Below are 22,869 nucleotides of genomic sequence, written 5' to 3'. Positions count from 1 at the left end.
ATTGAAAGAAGTTGTAAAATTGGAAATTACCTAATTACCAGAGCAGACATTCTGGGTTCCAATAAATTGGTACTCTGTAAAATTTCTAAAAAAGAAAACTAATAAACCTCTTAGAACTTCCCCTCAAGTCATGGGATTTATCCTGGTTGATTATTTTATTTTTGTTGTGAAATTTTTAAATATACAAAAAAGTACAGAATTTAATAAACACCTGTATGTAACAAAGGCCAACATTTTATCATATGCACCTTGGATGTTTAAAAAAGAAATAGAACATTATAAATAGAGTTGAATCCCAATGGTGACCTCTATCCTAAAGGTGGTATGTGTTGTTGTTGTTTTTCTCACACATATATTTATAACCTTACCCTGCATATTTAGATTCATAAACAATATATGTATTTTTTCATTTTAATTGTGCTATAATGTTCCATTATATGAATCAATATGCCTTGGTTTAATTATTTTTATCCCCCTTTGGATAATGCTTATTTCCAATTTTTCATCATATATATATATGTATATGTATATATATACCGTGTTTCCCAAAATAAGACCTAGCTGGACCATCAGCTCTAATGCATCTTTTGGAGCAAAAATTAATATAAGACCCACTATTATATTATTATATTATATTATATCATATTATATTATATTATATTATATTATATTATATTATATTATATTATATTATATTATATTATATATTATATATGACCCGGTCTTATATTATAGTAAAATAAGACCGGGTCTTATATTAAGTTTTGCTCCAAAAGATGCATTAGAGCTGATGGTCCATCTAGGTCTTATTTTCGGGGAAATACGGTGTGTGTCTATATATATATATATATATATATATATATATACACATATATAGACACACACACACACACACACACACACATACACACATTGCAATGAGCATCCTTATGCATCTGTTCAAGAATTTCTCTAGGATAGACATCTAGACATGTAATTACTGGGTTGTTAGTTATGAACATTTTCACCTTCAATTGCTCTCCAAAGTGGTTGTAACAATTTATACAACCAGACATCTGATGGTAGGAACTAGTTTCTCATTGCCCTGATCAATCACTTTACTTAAGTTTGAATGTTTCAAATACAAGAAACTGTCATTAAACTTCTTCCATTTTTCTCCCGTATGTGTTAGCGAATCGAATTGAAGTAAAAATTACTGGAATAGAAAGTGTTCATTTAAAAAAGGAAAACACAAGGCTTAGAACATGAAAAGCGTTCTGTTCAAATACCCACCAAGCCATACAAGAGTACAACATGTTAGAAGTAACATAAAAATGGACAATTCACTCAGCGTTATGTTTATATGGTTTGACTGCAAAGGAAACTGCTCTGTGTATGGTTCAGTCTTCCTCTTCTCCAGACCTCTTTACACCCTCAGTTTTAGACCCAGGCAAACTGTGTTTCCGTCTCTTGCAAACCCTTCACTGATAACATGTCATCACCAAATGCAGGAAGTTCCTCTGAGGCATTCGCCACTTCCCCGAGGGTGACTCAAGTGCAGGTTCAGAATCAGCACAGCTGCACAAGCAAGCAGGTGGGCTGTGGCTGCAAATCACACAATCGGTCTCTTTCTCTTCCTCTAATCAGAGCATCTTTATCTCGATCATCTCCTCATAAAAATTGTGAAAGTCTCTCTTCTTTCTTGCACTCCTTGATTCCTTCAGATGTTAAGAAATTGAGAGGTGTAACTTGCTGACTGTCTATCTCTCGTGCCTAAATTCTGAACTAGTTTCTATGTACAAGTCCACCTATGGATTTGGGGATTGTTCATTCTTCAGTCTATAAATATTGACTCTGCTTTGTTCTTTACAGCATTTGTAAAAACAGTGACCATGTAGCTGCTTTGTGGATACCATCTCTCTTTTGTGCTTCCTCATTCTTGCATTTCTTCAGCAAGTAACCCCTTTATTTGGGGCCTTGCTTTCTTTGTAATTAGGGGACACCAGGCTGGAAGAGGGTGGGAGAGAATGACCCTGTGTTTGCCTTCCTTTATAATCACCCAAACAACAAGAAAAATAAGTGACCAATATACAGCTGAGAGAAAGTAAGATATCTTAGTTGGACAAACCAATTAGTGTGGAGTCATGGGGAACGTGGAGATTGTGTCCTGTGGAGCTCTATTTTCCCCTTGGGAATGGGGGTAGAGAAGCAACTCCCATAGCTTTCTCTCTTTCCTTGTCACTCATGCCACATTGGTGCTGCACCGTGGGGAGAACTCTCCTGCTTTGGCTACAGTCTCTGGAAGAGACTTGGAGCTCTGGGTTTGAATGGGTGTCCTGGGAGATTCTCAGCTGCCACAGAGCGGCTATCTTTGGCTTCCCAATCTTTATTCTTAAGCAAGTTCCTTTTAACAGCTCTCTTTTGACAGCTCGGGTGCAGGACAAATTCCATCATGTGTCAGTTGCAGAGTTAGGACTACAGGACTATCTTGGAGCTCTCAACCTTTGCCATAGAGTACTTGTCAACTGTGTTATTGTGGAACTAAGGTTCTAAATGCAACTATGTGAGGCCCTTTGAGCCCCCTGCCTCTGTGTGTTGCAACACATAGGCATAGCTCTATTTCACTTCCAAAATTCCTCAATCTGCAGGTGTAGAATTAATTGCACATTGAGTGAGTGTTCTCAGTGATGGCTGTATCTCTGATGGGAAGGGATATCGCTATGTCCCATATCTAAGAATCCAGAGCCAGCTTCCCGTTCTGGTTATCACCAGCCCAGTGCACCCTTGAGGGGCACACAGCACAATGCACACATCCTTTGTTTCAGTATTCCTTAAGACTGTGGCTTCCTTCCCTGAGTACACTATGAATAACCCCAAGCAGAGTAGGCAAAAAGGTTTATCTTGATTACTAACTCTGAACAATTGGAAGTTGAAACCTGGTGTACTTTGAGAAACATTCAGAAGTTATGAATGGATTCAATAAGAATAGTGTGGTAACTCATTAGCAATGTCTGCCATGACACGTGATGGGAAAATGTGTCACTTGTAGCAGATATTTACCATCTTTGCCCTTGAGGGCTCCTTTTGCTCCTGAATAATTGGACGTTAAGTATCACATTTCATGCTTCTTTTCTCTCGGGTCTCTTCCCTGGTTCTCTGCAGACTCTCTAAGTACTATGGCACCTACTTTCATAGAAAGGATGCCCCATGCCTGCCTGACTTCACCATCTCCAGGAGATAGGTTTATGAAAGATATCAGTGGAAGGAAGTATCCACTTTGGAAGAGCAATCAAAGAACAAAACCACTTTTCTTACACATATGTTTATTTTATTCTTTTCACTAATAGTTCTAGCACGTCTAATACTATTGAATCCATGTTATACTTGGTGCATTTCAGAGCTTCACCCTCCTTGCGAAATAGAAAGAAGTTTTGAGCTCCCAGTGTAAGTTAAAATGTGTTGCTAGTACTTCTAATTTGGGCTTCTCCAAATTCCTTATGCTCCAGGAACCTAGTAATTTATGGAACGAGAAGCGGTTTACAGTGCAAAGTCTACCGAAGAATACCCACTTTAAATTACAGTGCCCTAACTTCTCTTGTTCTTCAATGCAGTATAGCTCAACATTTGACTTAACCAGTCTTCAGATGGTATCCTTTTGTCTGTTCCCATGCAGAAGAAAAAGCATGTTATGTTTCCTCGTTTTCTAAGATGTACTTCCCCCTGTCCTCACATGGAGACATTTCTAAGACAGTGACTTCTTCCAACTGATGCTTTTCATTTGCCAAAAAGAAAAATAAATATATTTCTTTTGCCAAAGATGCTGCCCTTAATTCAGTAGTACGCCATAGAGTCGATGATGGCTTAAAATCAGCAATACAGTTACAACTTTTCTTCTAGGGGGCGATTGGCTCTGTTGTAGCATTTTCCACAGTCATCCTGCAAATGCGTCCATGAAAGGAATATGCCCTTGTGGGCTTACTGTTTCCCGATTCTCTTCTTAGTTTAATTACTGTTTTCCAAAGTCCTCTCTTTATAGCCTCGTGTTAAGCATTATATTGCAAATCATAAACACACTTTGATTGTTTTCCCAAGAGCAGGTTACAGAACATCAAAACCTGCTTTATGACATTCTGCATGGCTGGCGTGGTAGCAGCAAATCTGGTAGCAAGATGTGAGGCAACAAAGGCCATTGACACCACTGATTGGATTTCCACGCTGCCTAGGGTTTAGTGATGTGTGTCCAAACATGGTAATTTACCAAGCAGCTGGACTAAATTGTACCTGGTTCTATCGCTCTCCGTAGTGACGTGTGGGTCAAAGACTTGACTCTGCATGAGCTGCATAGAAATAATTTGTTTTATGTCACTGTTTATAACTTTGTGTCATAGGCAACAGGGTATTGTGGGGTTGTGTCATCTCTGAAAATGACAATAAGAGAGTGTTTTCTTTTTTGCCATGAAAATGAGGGGGAATTGTCATCTAAAATTGGCTTCAGATGTTGAAGTTACACCAATTGAGATTTTTAGGCTCCAGTCATATTCTATGCTGTAAAATGCTTTGCCAAAGAAATGACTTGTTAAAATAAATAAAATAAATGTCTCATAGTTTGGTACATGGATTGTAAAGTCTCAGTTTTTAGTTCTAGGTAAGGATTGTGGCTCTTTTCTTAGATACATCAGCACATGAAAAGTGTTTTCCCTTAGGATCCTGTAGCATGTGACTTTGAAGATTTCAATTCTGTCAAGTCAGCTGAGGCTTTTTCAGGAAAGAAGCGGGTGTTGGAACAGACTGGGCCCCTGAGCGGTTTCAGAAATGCAGTTGGTTTCTTTACTCTTGAAGTCATATTGTCACTCTTCTCTTTGTTTCATTGTTGCTGTTCCCCATTGAGAGACTAGATCTCTTTAAGGTGTTACTCTTTTCTTGCTTTTCTGCAGTATGTGATTTGGGGAAAAACAAAAATAATAGCTGATTGGAAAAGAACACAAGGCTGCTATGTTTCATTTCAGGTCATTCAGAAATTTTTGGTGATTTTTTTTGTTTTACCAGTGTAAATAAAGTTTGTGACAATAAGAAACTAATGTAACATTTTGTGGTATCAAGGAAATGTTTCAAGGCATTTTTCCCAGTAGACTTGAGGAATGCTTACACTTGATTTTTATTTTGAAGCTAGAAGATAATATTGAGAGAGACTGGAGTTTAGTAAAAACGCAGAAGAGTTCATAATACTTGACTGTTTCTTTTTATCATGATGAGTAGAGGGAGTGAAGTCTATAAATGGGTACAGTTCTTTGTAACTATACTCACAGAGACTGAGAACCTGTTGTCGTTGTCAGAGTAAGTTTGTGATCTGGTAAGAAACTCAATGCTAAAGTTTGGAAACATATTCTCATATGTCTCATATGTCTTGTATTCATGGATCACTAAGAAGGAAAGCAGGGAGCTTTGTTCTTTTATTCATGTATTCTAACACCTAGAACAGTGTGTGGGCCATTATAAAACTTAGTACATATTTATTGGATGAGTACGTGAATGAAAAGGAAAGCAAACGACTTTTTAGAATCAGTTCAGCACCTTGAATTTTAAGCCTGGTGAGCAGAGGGTTTCTGTTCCTATCCTGCCCTTGAGAAGCGCTGTGTTCAGCAGTATAGGTTAATACTGCTCCCAAATTCGGCTAATTGTCACTCTTAAATGGCATTGGTCTGCAGACCAAACTATTAGGCAACAGTGGTCAAGTTTAGTTTACTTTCTGGTTGGATGTGGGAGAGGGTGGGGAGTGAGTCTGAACTCACTGAGCTCACAGCTTTTTAAAAATTTTTCATTTTGTTTTCTTTTTATGAGCAGTGCAAGAAATCTTCGGTTTGTCCAACAAATTTTTGGGGAGGATAGAGGACCAGGTGCAGTTGTGCAAATAAGGGGGGATGATAGAGTGAAATGGTCTCCGTGGTTTCAAGTTGGAGATTTAGTGATGCAGAAATAGAAACCATGCCACACAGCCTAGACACGGTAACAGAAAGTGGTGGAATTGAGGTAAAGTGGTCAGGATGGAGTACGTGCTCTTAAGAAAGAGCTTTGGGCAAGCCTGAGCATTTGGGTAACGTAGGTGTGAGGAGCCTGGAGCAGAGTATTAGTTGTACAGCTTGGCTTCCACTTCATACCTTTATAGATTGTATCCGCCTCAACCAGGAAGTACTAGTCAAACACCTTTTATTCTGTACTCTGTAGTTACGTTGAAATGGGAAAAGAAAATTTACCGCATGTTCTGTCTGGAGCACTCTGCAGAGTGGTTTCCACTTTTCACTATCTTTGAGCTATGTAACAAATCTGATAATTGTTTTAAAAAACTGATAGCAATGCAAATAATTCACATCCATTGAAATGCAAATTGTCTGATGCAATTGATTGTTGTTCTATTGACCAGTTTCGTACCTATTTGTAAATAAATGCTTAGATATGTCTTTGCCCCTCGGATTCTCTTTTGAACCCACTGCAACATCTCACCAGTTCCCTCATTCATTGAGTTCAGTAAAATCTTTGACATCAGTTTATGCCATGATTTTACCTTTAAAAAAATTGTCCTCCATTAGTATAGCATTTTTAACTTAGCGAATTGATAAAGAAGGGGCTAACATTCTAAATGCTCTGATCTTTAACAGCATTTTAGGCTGGAGTACGTAATATGGAGTAGGAGGCTCTCTGTGGGGAAACGCGCATAGTATATTGGTTCTCCTGAGCGTTACACCTGCACAGACCAAAGAAAGGGAAGGAGCAGGCTCAGGGGGTCAGAAAAGCTGTCAGGCGTCACATGCATTCCTGGAAGAATGTTTGAAGGGATGAGTGTGTAGGAGAGGAGCAGGGGCTCAGAAGTGTAACCCAGAGACCCGAAAAATCGTGCTCTAAAGAGGCTTAAACTTCCTACGAAGATTCTTGGCAGCTCGTGAGCCCAATCCCTAAGTGTATGCATTTTCAGTTCTGTTCACTTATATTTATGTTCCAGAGACAACACGTCTTCAATCTTATAATAAGAAAACCAATTTTCCTATTTACTTTATATAAATGGTAAAATAGATAATAGTACAGATGTAATAGCCAACTTTGCTAAGATATGTACACTTAATAAGACCAAGACTGTGCATGTGTAGGTCTGCTTCATATGACATGTATCTTTTATTCTAAATCATAAGTGTTATTTGCTGTGGAGCAAGACTTTGTTCTGTTTTTTCTTGGGGAGACATTTTGGTCAGAAATCTTCCAGATGCCCTCTCAGTAGAGACTGTCTAGGGTTGTACATCACTGACAAGCATGTGAGAAGAGCCCTTTCATAGGAATTGAGATATATTTGCTGGAGTTATTTTTGTGAAGAGTGGACATGAGGGTGTGGTGAATTTATGGAAAGCTGGAGATTTATTTGTGAATTGAGGAAGATAAACTTCTGCTATTCAGCCAGTGGAGAATTCTTGGCTTGGTAAAGAGAAGACTTTGGGAAGATGTACTAGCTTTATTCAAATTGTTTAAATATTTGCTGGGTTATTGTTCATAGGAGAAATTAGACTTATTTCATGCACTGCCCAAGACCAAAGCTAAGGCCAACAAGTGCTTGAAGTTACAAAGAGACATCTGTCAATTCAGTGTGAGGTGCATTTTCTAACTGTAAGTGAGAGTACTGGTTGCAAACGATTGTCGACCCCTTGGAGCCTTCTCTCAGAGACAAAATAATCAATCGATCACCTGCTGGTGACCTTATATAAAGAACCCCTGGGAAGAGAAACTTGGACTGGGGTGTCTCTAGGGTCAAAGACCAGCTATATAATTATGCGATGGTTTTCCTTAAAAACATACAGATGTTTTGTAGCATTAGGAAAACAATAGGGACGAGGTTTGCTTTTCTTCGATGATTCTAAATGCTAAATATGAAAGCCATTGTTATTGCAAGTCACCCTCCAGTCTTTCCAGAAAATGACTGACATTCTGAAGCTTAGGAGGAGGTGTTGAGTTTCCTGTCAGATGAAGAAGCTGCTGTTCTGTGTGGGCCCAGCCGGATTTGGGCAACAGATACACTTCATGTGTAACTATGGCAGTGGCCAAAAACTGTAACAGATTTGCAGTCCCAGGAACCACATGACTATCTGGAAATGTGACAACATAGGCATTATATTTGGAAACCAACTGCCGCCCTTTGGCAAGCTTTTTGGATGTAGGATATAGTTTTAGCCCACTACGAGGGTTTAGGGGAAAGCATTGGAAAGACTGAGTAAAGCAGCAGTCTTGGGAATCCAGGATTGTTCACCTGCTGGTTCTTCTCTTCCCAATGAGAGATAAACAAGATAGAAACGGTTGGGGGCAAATGTCAGGATTTAAAGGACCAAACGCTGCTATGCTATTTTAAGTACTTTCAGGGAATTGTGAGCTTCATAAGAAGGTAGAGTTTTCAGGCATGGTATAGGTCCTGCTTCTTCTCTAGAAAAAGTCCAGGTTACTGGGGAAATTCCAAACACTTTATGAGCTGATCCTAACATATAGTCGGGGTTTACTGGAGATAGAGTGGCGTCAAGAAGAGGAGAAAGCATGGAAAATAGGTGGTGATCAAGTTAGAATTTTGATGTCCTCCTACCCTCTTGAGAGTCAAGCTTAGATTCTAGCACAGAGGTTGACAAACGGAGGCCCTTGGGCCAGATCTGACCAGTCACCTGTTTTTATAAATAAAGCGCTACTGAGACGTGGCAGTGGTCATGACACGTTCAAGTGTTATCTGTAGCTGCTTTTGCAATATACAGTAGCAGAGTTGTGTAGTTGCACCAGACTGTATGGTCCGCAAAGCCTAAAATACTTACTATCTGCACCTTTACAGCAAAAGTTTGCCTACTCTGATCTCCAGGCTGTTCCACTTCATCATGACCGTCTTTTGAGAAGGTGCTGATTACACTTTTATTGAGGCAGAGGGGAAAGTTAGCAGAAGTGATTAGCAAGGCCTTCCACAAAATACTTTTCCATTTTCCATCTCACTTACTCTTCCTTCCCTATCCCTTGGATCTCGTTTCACCCACAGCGACTCCTGTTTTCTATCATTCACTTGGCGTGTATTAGATGCCAGACACATCATGGAGACATACCCAGGAGAATACAGTACGTTGACCTTTCTGCTCCTTTCTGCCCGTAGTTCCATAATAATCCTAGGTACAAAATGAATTTGTTTATTAGTATGTGGGGGTGGACCCATGAAATCCACAATAGTAATTAGCAGGTTTGTTAATTACTGTAACAAGTGACTATTTTGGTCATTCACAAGGGATAGAATTTCTTGGTTGTGTACACAATCTCAGTTAACATCTTTTCTCATAGCATTTTCTTTACAAATGGAACAGGTTTTTATTAGTTGCCTTTGTCCTGTAATGCAAATTATCAGAATGAAATTTACTTCATTACCATCATGCTGAAATAATACCTTCCAGGTGTTGAAATTTTTTTGGTTAAACCTTAATATGTCTCTCCTATTGGGGGGTTGATAGTGCTATTACACATTGCTAGAGGATTGTTAGCCAGTCCAGATAGGGCAAGAGTGTGTCTGTTCTCACAAGGATTGTCTAAGAACCGCATGGGTGTGTAAAAGTACACATGGAGACTTATGACTTTAGTTGGCCAAGAGTTTGTTGCTTCAGTCTGTAATTTGTGGTCTTGTGAACAACCACAGAGCATGTCCTTTACAACTGATTGACCTTTGCACAGCCTATTTTGGGCCTTACTAAGAGCATCTTAAACTGAAGAAAAACTACCAGTTCTTACATATCATTCATGAAATAATCCTATTAAAATTCTATCCTGTGGTAATTTCAAAAGAAGTTATTAGGGACTTAGTTTTTACATTGTACTTTGACTCCCTGAAAACCTTCTGCTACTACCAAGAAATTGTTTGCCACACAAATAGGTAAGTATGGAAATGGCAGAAAATTTTCACATGCGTCGGGTGCATAAATCTTATTCCAAATCATACAGTTCCTTTCTTTGAACAGACAGTTGATATTAGGGTTAGAGTGAGTTTTAAAAATAGAAAATCCAGTGAGAGAAGACAATTAGAGAAATGTTTCTAAATATGTGCTGTGGGGAGCCTGTGGAGGGGTGCCCCAGGGGTAGAGAACTGAGACACCCTACATGTTACAGGGTCTTGACATGATGCATTTCATGTTATACACAAATGATCAGAAAAAGCAAAGCTCTTGTTCTCACAGAACCTGCAATGCTTTAGAACATACTTCTATTTTAATTGGGAAAATAGTGCATGTCTTAGTAAAATAGAAGTTTGACTTTTTGAAAATAAAAGTGTTTAAGTAAAAGACCTTTCCTACTGCCCCCCAGACAGAGGTAGCCATTGTTAAATTTTATTGTATATATTTCCAGAAATGTTTGTGTATAAAGTGTACTTTTTTTTTCCCCTCCAGATGAAAAATACTGTTCTGAAGCATTTTTCCCTCAATAATATATTTGGTCATTTTTTTTAACTTGAACAATTACTGCCACAATTTACCTCCAAACTGGTTGCTCCAATTTTTACGGTCTTAGTAATAATGACATATGCATAGAATGGCCATAGCTGGAGATTCTGGAACAATATTATCATCATCCTAGCTAACATTTATCAAGCATGTGTATACTGTTCTCAGTGCTTTCTGTGCTTTTATTAACTTATTAAATCCTCACAATGTTCCTATGAGGTAGGCACCCATTTTATAGATAAGGAAATGAAACTGAGGCACACAGAGAGGTTACTTATCTGTCTATAAGTCCTTTCAGGTTGTACGTAGCTGAGGATCCAAATGCATATCTGTTGATGATAGAAAAAGTGGGACACAGTGAGCTTGGATTGGTAGAAAGAAATGATACTGAAGTGAGAGAAGTCTGGGACATGTTTACTTCAGAAATAGTGCAAATAAAAAAGTAGTGCAAAATTTATTCTTATAGGCAAAGTGATACTGAGGAAAATAAATATACTGCTGTGCATTTAGGAGAATAGGGGAGAATCTCTTGGACAATGTTTACTAGCCACTGACCAGCGATTCAGAATGAAGAATGTGCCAGTTGGAAATGAAGCGCAGTGAGGACGATAATGTAGTTACTTCTTTACCTTCTAAGAGAGTTGGTTGGTTAAAGCCTGATTTAAAAAAAAGGGGGGGGGCAGTGTTCTTGAAGGTCCCTTGAACTATGCAAGTTCCCTAGAAAAGGGGTTTTTGTTTTGTTTTGTTTTATCAGAATTTGAAATAATGGAAGCGAAGTAGACGACCAAGAAAACAGGTTAAAACTGTAGTCAGTGCAGCCTGGAAGCAACAGCCAAGTGTCTAGGCGTCTGTCCAGGAGGCAGTTTGTCCATGAGTATTCTCTTATTGATGGCTATCAACTTACTAAGGAAACAAGATGAGTTGGAATAGAGAAATAATAAAATAATTAATGTTGAGATTTTATCCCCCTTTTGTTATCTTGTAAAGGAAGTAGCTGTTGAAAGTCAACGGTTTTGTAACTGAGTCACTGAACAACATAAATTTTAAAAAGAAGTTTCTGATTTTAGAAATTGGGCCCTCAAAGTAAGCACGGTACACACTATATTTCCATGGCATCTCACTGTTAGAGTTATGCAGAGTCTTAGAGCTTGTAGGGACGTTAGAAACAGTCTCGCCCTCTTATTTTGTAAAGAAGAAAAATGAGGCCTAGATATATTTAAACTTACCAAGAAATGCTGATTGAGTAAACTAGAAAGTAAGTTCTGGAATCTCATCTTCAGCTTGACTATCTGGTCATCTTTCTACTATACCGTCTCTCTGAAAATAGTTGGTGTTTGCAAATGTTCTCAAAAACCAGTAGTCAGTAGAAAATTTAATAACACAAAATATTGATATCAGTTCAGTTCTGATTATCTAACAGACCTTCTGAATATAGTCATACAAGCTTAAGCAATACTTATAACATTTTCAAGAGGAAACAAAACTTGGTTTTAATGTGAATTATCCATCCTGTAGGTTGAATAAAAAAAAAACGTTTAATGTGATTGCTAGAGTTTTATTCCTACAGGCAACCTTCTCTAAGTATCAGTATTGCACCATCTGTTTTAATAGAGGGGGAATAGCAACGTTTTAAAAGAACAGAGTGAAAGCAATATTCATGCCTACCAGAGAAAGATTCTAATGGAATTGGCGAAAGAGGTAGCCAAAAATAGGGTTAGACTTTCATGGTCTAGGGAGGGATTTGCTTGCAGTTCCACTGTCCAGAGCTGCTCACTGCTATCAGCTCATCTTCAGGTGCTCTTGAGAAATCCCCATGAAGATGACCTTTACCTGGAGGTATATAATAGACAGGAGAACAGGTTAGGAAAAAGTTCCTCTAGGGTATAAAGATAGATAGGGCATTGATACAGGGCCAGTAGAGTTCCCACAGAAAGAGTCTACCGTGTTTCCCCGAAAATAAGACCTAGCCGGACAATCAGCTATAATGCATCTTTTGGAGCAAAAATTAATATAAGACTCAGTCTTATTTTACTATAATATAAGACTGTGTCTTATATAATATAATATAATATAATATAATATAATATAATATAATATAATATAATATAATATAATATAATATATACCAGGTCTTATTTTACTATAAGACCGGGTCTTATATTAATTTTTGCTCCAAAAGACGCATTTAGAGCTGATTGTCCAGTTAGGTCTTATTTTTGGCGAAACAGGGTAGAGAGGAGGATCCGAGGTAACGCAGGTAAGACATCAGGCCTTAGAATAATTCAGAAGTGTTCAATATGACAAAAATAGCAATATATACGGAAAGGCAAACTCATTTTTGGCCACTAGCCACATTTGAGTTTCTTACAGTGAAGTGGTTAAGAGTGAAAGTCCAGCGTTGCACTTAATATGTACTGCTTGTGTTTCTGAGATCCAATCTTAGAAGGAGTTGCTGATTTCTCTCCCATGGACTCTGAATTTTGGCAACTCAACTATCTTCTCTTTGCGTCTTTTTTCCTGTTTTGTAAAAATGAGTATACATGTAATAACAGCACCTGCCTCATAGGGTAGATGAAATGAGCACAGTGCTTAGAACAATGTTTGACACATAATAAGCTATATATGTGTTGGGTATTGTTGTTGCTTCCATTATAACTAACACAATTTATACAATCTTGTATATTTTCCCAATTGTTTCTGCAGAACAAATAAATAAAATTGAGACATATGGCTCAAAGAATAATACCTGTGAGAGGCTGGTAATGCATAGAACGCAGTTGCCTTCCAGAAACATTATACATGTTGCACATCAGCAGTTTCTTTCATGGGCTTCTTAGGACAGTACCTTCCCTTTGGCGTGTCTCCTTAGGGGACTCCCAGGGAACAACTGCGTTCCTCTCCTTCTGTCCTATCCCTCTCTCTGTAGCACTACAGATTCTGGCAGCCACACCAAGTAGGGCAGAGTTGATTCACAGATGTGAGTTTCACTTGGCTACTGTAACTCACCTTTGTATAGAAGAACCAGGATGGCACAGGGGACACTGGAGAGGCATTGCGAAAATGAAGAACTCTTAAGAACCACCCCACCCCAGAAATATAGTGACAACACTTCGTACATTTATAAGTAGCGTACACAACATACGTGAGCTCATTTCTCAGTACTGAAGCATGTGAACTAAAAATGAATCTTCCCCTTATTTTGACTGCAGTATGTAGGTTTACTATTAATCTGTTTACGTTATTAAAGCATTTCTAAAGTGTAAAGATTCTTCTGTATATACCCATCTTGAGTTTCTAAAATGATCTCTGTTCCATAACCGTGACTATTAAGCTTACAACAGATAGACTCTCATGGGACCCTGGACATAGGTGTGATTTTGTTGCAGTTTTGGAAATTTGTCCTCATTTTGGGAAATAAAAAGATCTGGCACCTTCTATTTCATTTTGTAGGTTCAAATACCATTGAATACCATTATGGATTTTGGCTTGCTGAATACATTGGTAACAATGGGCTTTTGCTAATAACTTTAATGCTCCATTTTAAGAGGAGAAAAGCGTTCAGCATTTACACTACCACTGTTTATTAACATGTTAAAACTCATCAGGTTTCCTAAGCTTTTTAAAACTATGGAAATGTAATCCAGCCCAACTTCAAAGCTGCTGCAGTAGCCTCTGTCCTCATCATCTGGCTTGTTCGGTCTCCAAATGAAATTCATGCAACTACCTAAGTTCAGATATCAGTTGCTGCCAGCTTTTGAGGTACTGTAAGCAGTAGCTACTTTTCCCCCTTTTTTGTGACTACTTAAAGAATAGTTTTGAAATTACATTTCTTTTATCTTACCCAAGTAGACCTGCTTAGAAAGATTTGCTTAGAGAAAGTGGTTTTTTTGAGGTGAAGTATAGGACTGAAATTAAAAGCCCCGCATTGAAACCGCTATCCCAAGGACTGGGATTCTGACACCGGTAAATAGGTAGTAACTACTTCATTGTTAGGTAGCAGTTACGTGTACCTGGTCTGGCATCTTCTCTAAGGGGACAGGCGATATCCACCCATTGTACTAAGGTGCTCTCTGAATATGAAGCTAGGGGATAGCTGAAATTTTCCTCTTTGAGTTTGTTTGATCACACAAATGACTTGCAGCCACATAGGTTTGTGAACATGCATGGAAAACCACAATGCCATCTTCTGATGGACTCTGATGGAGCTACGTGGTTTGTTTGATGGTTTGTTTTTGTTTGTTTGTTTGTTTGTTTTTTCGAGGTGTGGGTTCAGTCTGGCACAGACCTCCCATCCACGGAAGGCCTGGGTGCTCTAATATGGGCTATAAGTCACCTTGGTTTGCAAGATGCAAGACTGGCTGGAGCGGCTTAGGAGCAAGTTCCCGATTTCCTTGTGTTTCCGTTCTCCAGCTCAGACAATTACATTTTTTCATCCAGACTCAGAATCTGTCACAGCCTGAGGGCGAGGCCTGAGACTAATGTGTGTTCATTTTACTACCTTTCATTTGTTGTTAGGCTTTATTCTCCCTCTTCATCTGAAGCAGTACCTAGTTTGAGTCACATCAAATGAAACCCTTCTTCAAAATTTTTAGCACATATCAGTGAAATCATATGGTTCTCTGCTTTTTCTGTCTGACTTATTGCACTTAGCGTAATAATCTCAAGATCCATTCATGTTGTTGCAAATGGCATTATTTCATCTTTTCTTGTGGCAGAATAGTATTCCACTGTTTATATATACCACTACTTTATCCATTCATCTAACGATGGACACCTTGGTTGTTTCCATGTCTTGGCCACCGTGGATAATGCTGCAATGAACATAGGAGCCCATATATCTTTACAGATAAATGTTTTCAGATTTTTTGGGTAGATACCCAGGAGAGGGATTGCTGGGTCATATGGTAATTTCTATTCTTAATTTTTTGAGGAACCTCCACACTGCCTTCCATAGTGGCTGCACCAGTCTGCATTCCCACTAACAGTGTATGAGGTTTCACTGATATGTGGGATATAAAACTGAAAACAACAAAGGAACAAGACAAACAAATGAAGAAACAAAAACTTATAGACACAGACGATAATTTAGTGGTTACCAGAAAGTAAGGGGGGAAGGGATGTAGTAAATGAGGGGAAACAGGATCAAATATAAGGTGATGGAAGGAGAACTGATTCTGGGTGATGAACACACAATGTGACACATATAGATGATGTATTACAGAACTGTGCATCTGAAACCTATGTAACTTTACTAACAATTGTCGCCCCAATAAACTTTAATTTAAAAAAAAGAATTTTTTTTTCTCTCTCTGCTGGAGTCTGAATAAAATAACTGAAAAAAAGAGTCCGGTTAACAACTGGCTGAATCCAATGGTCGTTTTTGTTTATTTGTTTTTGGTTTTATTTATTTATTTATTTTAAGGATTTTTATTGGGGAAGGGGAGCAGGATTTTATTGGGGAACAGTGTGTACTTCCAGGCATTTTTTCCAAGTCAAGTTGTTGTCCTTTCAGTCTTAGTTGTGGAGGGCGCAGCTCAGCTCCAGGTCCAGTTGCCGTTTTCTAGTTGCAGGGGGCACAGCCCACCATCCCTTGCGGGAGTCGAACCGGCAACCTTGTGGTTGAGAGGACGCGCTCCAACCACTGAGCCATCCGGGAGGCAGCTCAGCTCAAGGTGCTGTGTTCAATCTTAGTTGCAGGGGGCGGAGCCCATCATCCCTTGCGGAACTTGAGGAGTTGAACCGGCAACCTTGTGGTTGAGAGCCCACTGGCCCATGTGGGAATCGAACTGGCAGCCTTTGGAGTTAGGAGCATGGAGCTCTAACCGCTTGAGCCACCGGGCCCGCCCCTATGGTCGTTTTTTAAGACAACTTTCCATCCCTTGTGGGTTTCATCCCGACACACAGTCCAGCAGCACTGCCCTCAGTGTGACCCAGGACCTAGAGACCTTTGTCCTTGCATCAAACCCAGTGCCCTGCCCAGTGTTTTTGTGCCCCTGAAGGAAAACAGCTTCACACCATGATGTGGCGAGGTGCCCATTTAAATGACTGCAGCACTCTCTGTGGAAATTGGATCGGGGAGACCACCCTAGTCAAGTGTACAGTCTGATGATAAAGCCAACATTTACAAACAAGTATTTTCTATCTTGGTGTCGTCTAACAATCTGTGTGGGCCATTGTCTAGATGCTCTGGAAGTCAGATGTGCTTGTGACCGTTGCGTGTATACATCTGGTAGTATATCACCTTTTTTTCCTCCCCTTCTCTTTAGGAGCAGGAAGAAAACAAGGGAGCAACAAGTTGGCCTGAATTCTACATCGATCAGCTCAATTCCATGGCTGCTGTAGGTATACTTACTGTTCTATGACACACGGTTTAAAATGAAGTCTAGTACAAAGCATGCCGTTGCATAATAAATTCACCTGAGTAAGAACTACCAAATGTCATTCTCTTTCCAAACGCCATTCCAAATGCTCCATGTTGGGAAAGGGGGGATGGGGGGCTGGAGTGTACTTGGCAAAGTGATTTCTTTTCCAGTGTGTTTTAAATAAAATCAGCACACACTGAAGTATAAATGAGTGTAATGTTATAAAAGGAAATGTAATCTTAAATCTGGCTTATGTTCAACTATAATTTGCAATTGCTTTTACCAATCATGTGGAGTTTAGTTATGGCAGCACTATTCTAAAAGTTAATACCAGTTAAAAATAGTGTGATGAAACTATTTCTTCATTGTTTTCCTTCCATTCTCTTTCTTACTGAGGACTTGCTTAGCTCCTGGGTTCTTGATTTTACCAGGCACCCCAAGGTACTCAATTTACTTACATAAATAACAAAAGAAGTTTATGGTATATGAGATTTAATGAGAAGGCATAATAATGACACCGAGATGTCCTTGCGGAATCTTTGGTACATGTATTTTTGGTTCAGTGGTTGCTTAAAATGCATTCTCAATGTCTAAAATATGCATTCTGGTCACGTGATGTCTCTGTGATGTCAGCGTTCTGAGCAGCTTGAGGGGCACGTATTGATCCCAGCTAAACTATGCAGCAGAAAACAAGTCATGAACCTTTGAGCCTTCGTAGCTTAAATCCTGTTCCTGTTGATAAGGACTGGAGGTTGCCCACAGGAGAACAGCCTTTGCATCCGTGGGCACACTCTGGATTTTGAGAGTCTGTTAAATTCAACTTCGAGTTTACACTATCCAAGCAGATGATAGTTTCCAGAATACTTTTCTTTGCTTCTTTCTTTCTTGCCTTCCCCCGAGTCCTTATGGAGAATTAGTTTCTTATCACTTAAAGCAGACATTTTGCTGCTGCTGCAAAAGTTAGAAACCAACTAGAATATGTGCATCATTCACACTTTTGCTAAACTTTCAGAGGCCTTGACTTTTAGTAACTTCCCCTTTTCTAGCTTTTTCTTTGAAGATGCTTATTCTGCTGTCACACAGTGAATAATAAACAGCCTGGCAAATGTGAACGGGACTGTATAAATTATAGAGGCTTATGGCCCCGAAGGCTTCTTGTCTAAAAGCACAGCAGAAAAGAATAGAAGATACCACCAAATCCTCCTTATACGAGGCATCCTACACAGTGGCAGAGATGTGAAAGGGCGATCTCAGCATCCGAATGAGTGTGTTAGCAGGATGTGAGGCTTGTGATGACCTTCAGGGATTTTCTATGCATCCGCCTCAGCAATAATCATTCAGAGCCATTTTCATGTCCTGCATATAAAAGTTATTTTCTGAATTCTTGTTCTTGGCTGTTAGGACTAACGGGAGCAGTTGAGCAGGCTCTCTCTTTCTAATTAAGGCAGCATTCTTTGATGTCTAACAAGGGCCGTTGCTTCTTTGTTCATGAATTCCCTTCTATAAATGGAGAAGTGCTAAACACTGTGGATTTTTCCTTTCTTCAAATTTTGGGGCAGTTAGGTTAATTTGTCCTTTAGTGACTTAATCCACGCCTTGTCCAGAGTCGACCTAGATCTTTTGTTGCTCTGGAGGGTCCATGATGTGCCAGCTTGTGGCACTCCTAGAGCCTCCTTTCTCCTTCGTCTAGCCCCTTGGACAGCCCTTCACTGCATTCATGAGTCATCTACATTGTAACTATATTTGCTTCCTAATCCAAAGTCCTTTCAAAGAGTGTCCTTCGCAAGGCTATGAATTTATCAATCACTTTGCTATTCTTTATGTGTTAAATGTGCCCAACGAAGCTTTCTGATGCTTCTTTCAGGACCGAGCCGGCATCTTTCCAGGGTTAAGGTAAAAGGCATTGACAGTTCATAAATTAATGAGACCTGACACCTACTGCATACACGAAAGAACAAGGAGGCCTGATGAAACTGCTGAATTTTCTGTTTCTCTCACCACATTTGTTGCCATCACCTCCTCCAATGGTTCTGTCTAATCTCTGATGACTATATTTGAGAATTCCTGACAACACACAGCAGAAAATCCTGAGACATTGCTCCTGGGGACTGGACAGTTTCTTTAAATCCTTTTATGTCCTGGCAGCCAGACTCTGGCCCTTGTTGAAGGGGCATTATCCTTACTGTCATCATCCATTGTCTTCAGCATGGTAGCAGCTACTGCTATTGAGTGTGCGTCATGTCATGTGACAAGCAATGCTTTCACATGTTGTTTTCAATCTTTACAAGCACCCTGTGCTATAAACGGTTATTTGTAGATAAGGAGCCCAGACTCAGAGAAAGGATACCTTGCCCAAGGTCATCTAATTAGGAAGTGGTAGATCTGGAATTTAAACCTGTCAGTCTGAGCTCAAAGACTCCTTTCCAATTTGGCTCTCACTGACTTGGGTTTAAAAACCTAGAAAAGAGACCTGCTAATCCCACCTCCTGCCCCACCTCCCAGCTTTTCTGAGGTGAGGCAGGCATCTGTTTTCTTTAATGCCTTGAGAGTCTGATAAACAGTCCAGGTGGAGGACTGGAACACTTAGTGGTCTGTGAAGGCGTTTGTGGAACAAGTTCAGTTCCTTTACGTAAGCCTCATAACAAGAGTGCTTTGTTCTTTAAAGGACCCCTGAATGGTCTGGTGGCTTTTAAAGAGTGCAAAACAGTATAATAAAAGCGTGCAGCCCAACAGTTTCGAGAAGGACCTGGGCTTTCGTTGTATGTGGCTTCTCCGTGCCACACTCTCACGGATGTGAGCCGAAGTTCAGTGTGCTTAGGCGCCTGGCTTACTGATTTCACACCAATGAAACGTTTCACACAGACGTTTGATTCCCCACTCCCAGCCAGGCGTCATTTCAGTGCCCCCTTTGTGCCTTTCCCTTGGACCTGCATGTTCCAATGTGGACCTTAGCAGCTTGGACCGGAAGATCCTCTGCCAGGATGTGCTTTGTCCTTCCCACGTTGCATGTGAGAGGCCGTCACAGGCCTGTCCTGCACGTGCCAAGGTGCACACGGGATGTTTGGGCCAGCAGCGATCTTCAGAAATGCAGGCGTATCCCGCTTTTCTACAAAAAGTTGCAAATTAAGCCTTCTTCCTAAATGTGCAGCTTGAAAACTTGAGACTTTCTACAGGTTATTTTATTTTGAAAAGTCACATTAGAATATTAGGTTCATCTACATAGCCTCAGTTTTCTCAATTCAATAAACACAATCTTAGATTCAAATATCACTGTATCATAAACAAAAAAGGGTGTATTGTCTTCTGTTTTGAGGGGAAAATAATGGTTCTTATATTGGAAAGGGAAATTCCAATTTAATTTTCTTGACTTTTCATAAATTTCCCAGCTCCACAAGGGAGAGACTTCATGTTGTCTGCCTTTATGTAGATACTCCACCCTCTCCAAGACTGTTAGGAGGGAAAATATGTGCATCTTTACTTGTATTAGTGAACAACAACAGTAAGACATATGTGTAATCTTTAATGTGGGGATATTTTCCTGTGATTAAGGTTGGGAACAGAGTGATATTCATAAAAAGCTTGATTCTGAGCTGCAGATTCAAAGTGATTGTTTAAGAGTCTAGAGTTCAGCTGTGCCGTAGGAGATTATGCGTACTTGGCTGGACTTGCGCTGAATTTTCCGGGGGATGGGTCTCACAGAGCTGTGAAGGAATTCATTGGCTATTTCTGCACATAGCTTCTTCCCCTCCCATCCTCTGGTGACAGCTGTCCAGGCTCATCACCAGCAAGAGGGCAGCTTTAGCAGAAACAGTAACAAGTTTAAAAAAACAAGGCTTTACTGATTTTTTATCTCAATTGCCATAAATGGTACTGATATACATATTTGTTTCCTTTGCAGTTTACCTGCCTAATTGTGAAGTCAAATTTAGGCTTTAGTTAATATCTAGTTACTTAATGCTGATACTATTAACTTGAAAAAATTAAGTAAAGTACCCCCTTGATGATTTGTGGTCAGAAAGAAAGGGAGTGACTGGGTCACTTCAACACATGGATAGGAGCCAGACTTTTAAATTTTTTTCCCCCAGTACTGCAGGCTGTTCCCCAACCAAGTATTTTGTCAAAATTCGTAACAGGTAAAAAAGACTGAGATGAGATCATGTGTGTTCAGAGTAGGATGAAGGTAAGTAGTTCCCTGAGTAGAGGCACCTGGGACCATAAGACTTAGAATAGTTTTAGTACAGTGAGGTGATCAGGGTTGAAAGGAATGGAAAAGACTTTGTAATAAGTCTATAAACCTTACTAGCATTCATGACTTTATAACATCAGCTGAGATCTGCTTCCTGAGCCTTGTTCTTCACAGTGAGGTCCACAGACCTGCAGTGTCAGCACTGCATTCGAAACTAGTCAGAAATACAGCATCTTCACCCTAGACGTACAAACTAGAATGTGCATTTTAACAAGATGCCCAGGTGATCCATATCCATAATAAAGTTTGAGAAGCACTGCTCTAGTAGGTCCCTGGGTAGGTAGATTCTCTCTCTCTCCCTTTCTCCTTCCCTCCCTCCCTCCCTCCCCCCCTCCTGATTTCCCAGATTTCCAAATGATGTTGAGTCCTTTCTAAAACTTAATCATTTACTCTGAAGGAATTGTCCATCTTAGTATCAGATCCAATTGAATTGTTCCTCTTAAAAAGTAATTTGATGTAACAAAAAGTGTAAAAGATTACGCTTTTTGGCTGAAGAGTGGGAGAGATAGGATGGGGGGGTTTCTTGCCCGCCTCTGTTAATTGCCAAAAATGTTATAGTTAACTACAGATTCAATCTTTCTATTAAATATAAAAGAGTACTATCTTCCTCAGAGTGCATGTATAGAAGTTATACAAACATTTGGACAACTGGATCTCTACTAAGATTTCTATAAGCGTTTCCTTAGAGTTGCATTTAAAATTTGAAAGAACTTTTAGTAGAGATAACACATTTGTAAAATTCTTGGTGCTTTTGCTCTGCATTTTGGCTTGTAGTAAATCTTAGTTATAGATTTATTGATTATTTGTATTAAAAGTGACAGTGGTGTGTAATCTATGGGTTGTCTTGCTTGTACTATAATTAAAATGTAGAATTGGAAGGAGTAACTTCAGTTTTCTTTGCATAGAGAAAATCTCTGCTGGCTTTAGAGAAGGAAGAAGAAGAAGAGAGAAGTAAAACCATAGAGAGTCTGAAGACGGCCCTAAGGACAAAACCAATGAGGTAATGTTTTCCTGAGTAGTGTGGGCTACTTGTCCCTTTTCTTTTTCTTCCTTTTACTTCTTTTCTGTCCTTCTTCCCAGACTTTTCAGGAACTCTTAAAAGTGTGCAATTGAACCATGGATGAAATACTTTAATCACTGAACTTACAATAAATTGATTTTCTTCGATTAAAAAATGTGCTGGCAGCCATTAAGATGGCTAAATAAAAAAAGACAGAAAGTAGCAAGTGGTGTGGAGACACTGCCACCTTCATTCATTGCTGGTGGGAATGTAAAATGGTGCAGCCATTTTGGAAAAACAGATGGGCAGTTCCTCAGAATGTTAAACATAGTGTTGCCATAGGACCCAACAGTCCAACTCCTTGGTGCATAGCCAAGGGGCATGAAAACTTGTCCTCCAAAAAACTAGTATGCAAATGTTCATGTCAGCATTATTCATAATAGCCCAAAAGTGGAATCAACCCAAATTCTATCAAATGATGAATGGGTAAATAAATGCAGTATACCCATACAGTGGAACATCATTCTGCCGTAAAAAAGGATGGAGTATTGACACTTACTACAACAGGATGAGCCTTGAAAATGTTTATGCAAAGTGAAAAGAAGCCAGACACAAAGGACCACATGTTGTATGATTCCATTTATATGAAATATGCAGAGAAGGCCATTCTATAGAGACAGAGAGATGAATAGTTGCCCGGGTTTGGGGAGAGGGGAAAATAGTCTTTTGGGAGTGATCAAATTGAGAAAGTGTTCTAAAATTCACATAGTGGCAGTGGTCATATAACTCTGAATAGAT

At 39.5% G+C, this 22,869-nt stretch overlaps 1 protein-coding gene across 6 annotated transcripts in view; it reads left to right on the top strand.

Moving 5' to 3' along the window:
* DAAM1 (dishevelled associated activator of morphogenesis 1) overlaps positions 1–22,869 on the top strand; it is a 160,845-nt gene that overhangs the window by 91,781 nt on the left and 46,195 nt on the right. For all 6 annotated transcript variants that reach the window (XM_074327417.1, XM_074327416.1, XM_074327415.1 and 3 more), the window contains exons 4-5: positions 16,730–16,801; positions 21,977–22,071. In XM_074327417.1, the coding sequence (XP_074183518.1) occupies positions 16,730–16,801; positions 21,977–22,071 (167 nt within the window). The remainder of the gene's footprint in view (positions 1–16,729; positions 16,802–21,976; positions 22,072–22,869) is intronic.

This window comes from Rhinolophus sinicus, linkage group LG03, assembly GCF_036562045.2.
Source record: "Rhinolophus sinicus isolate RSC01 linkage group LG03, ASM3656204v1, whole genome shotgun sequence".
NCBI lineage: Eukaryota > Metazoa > Chordata > Mammalia > Chiroptera > Rhinolophidae > Rhinolophus > Rhinolophus sinicus.
Note: the sequence above shows the minus strand (reverse complement) of the source record. Positions and strands in the feature narration are given on the sequence as shown.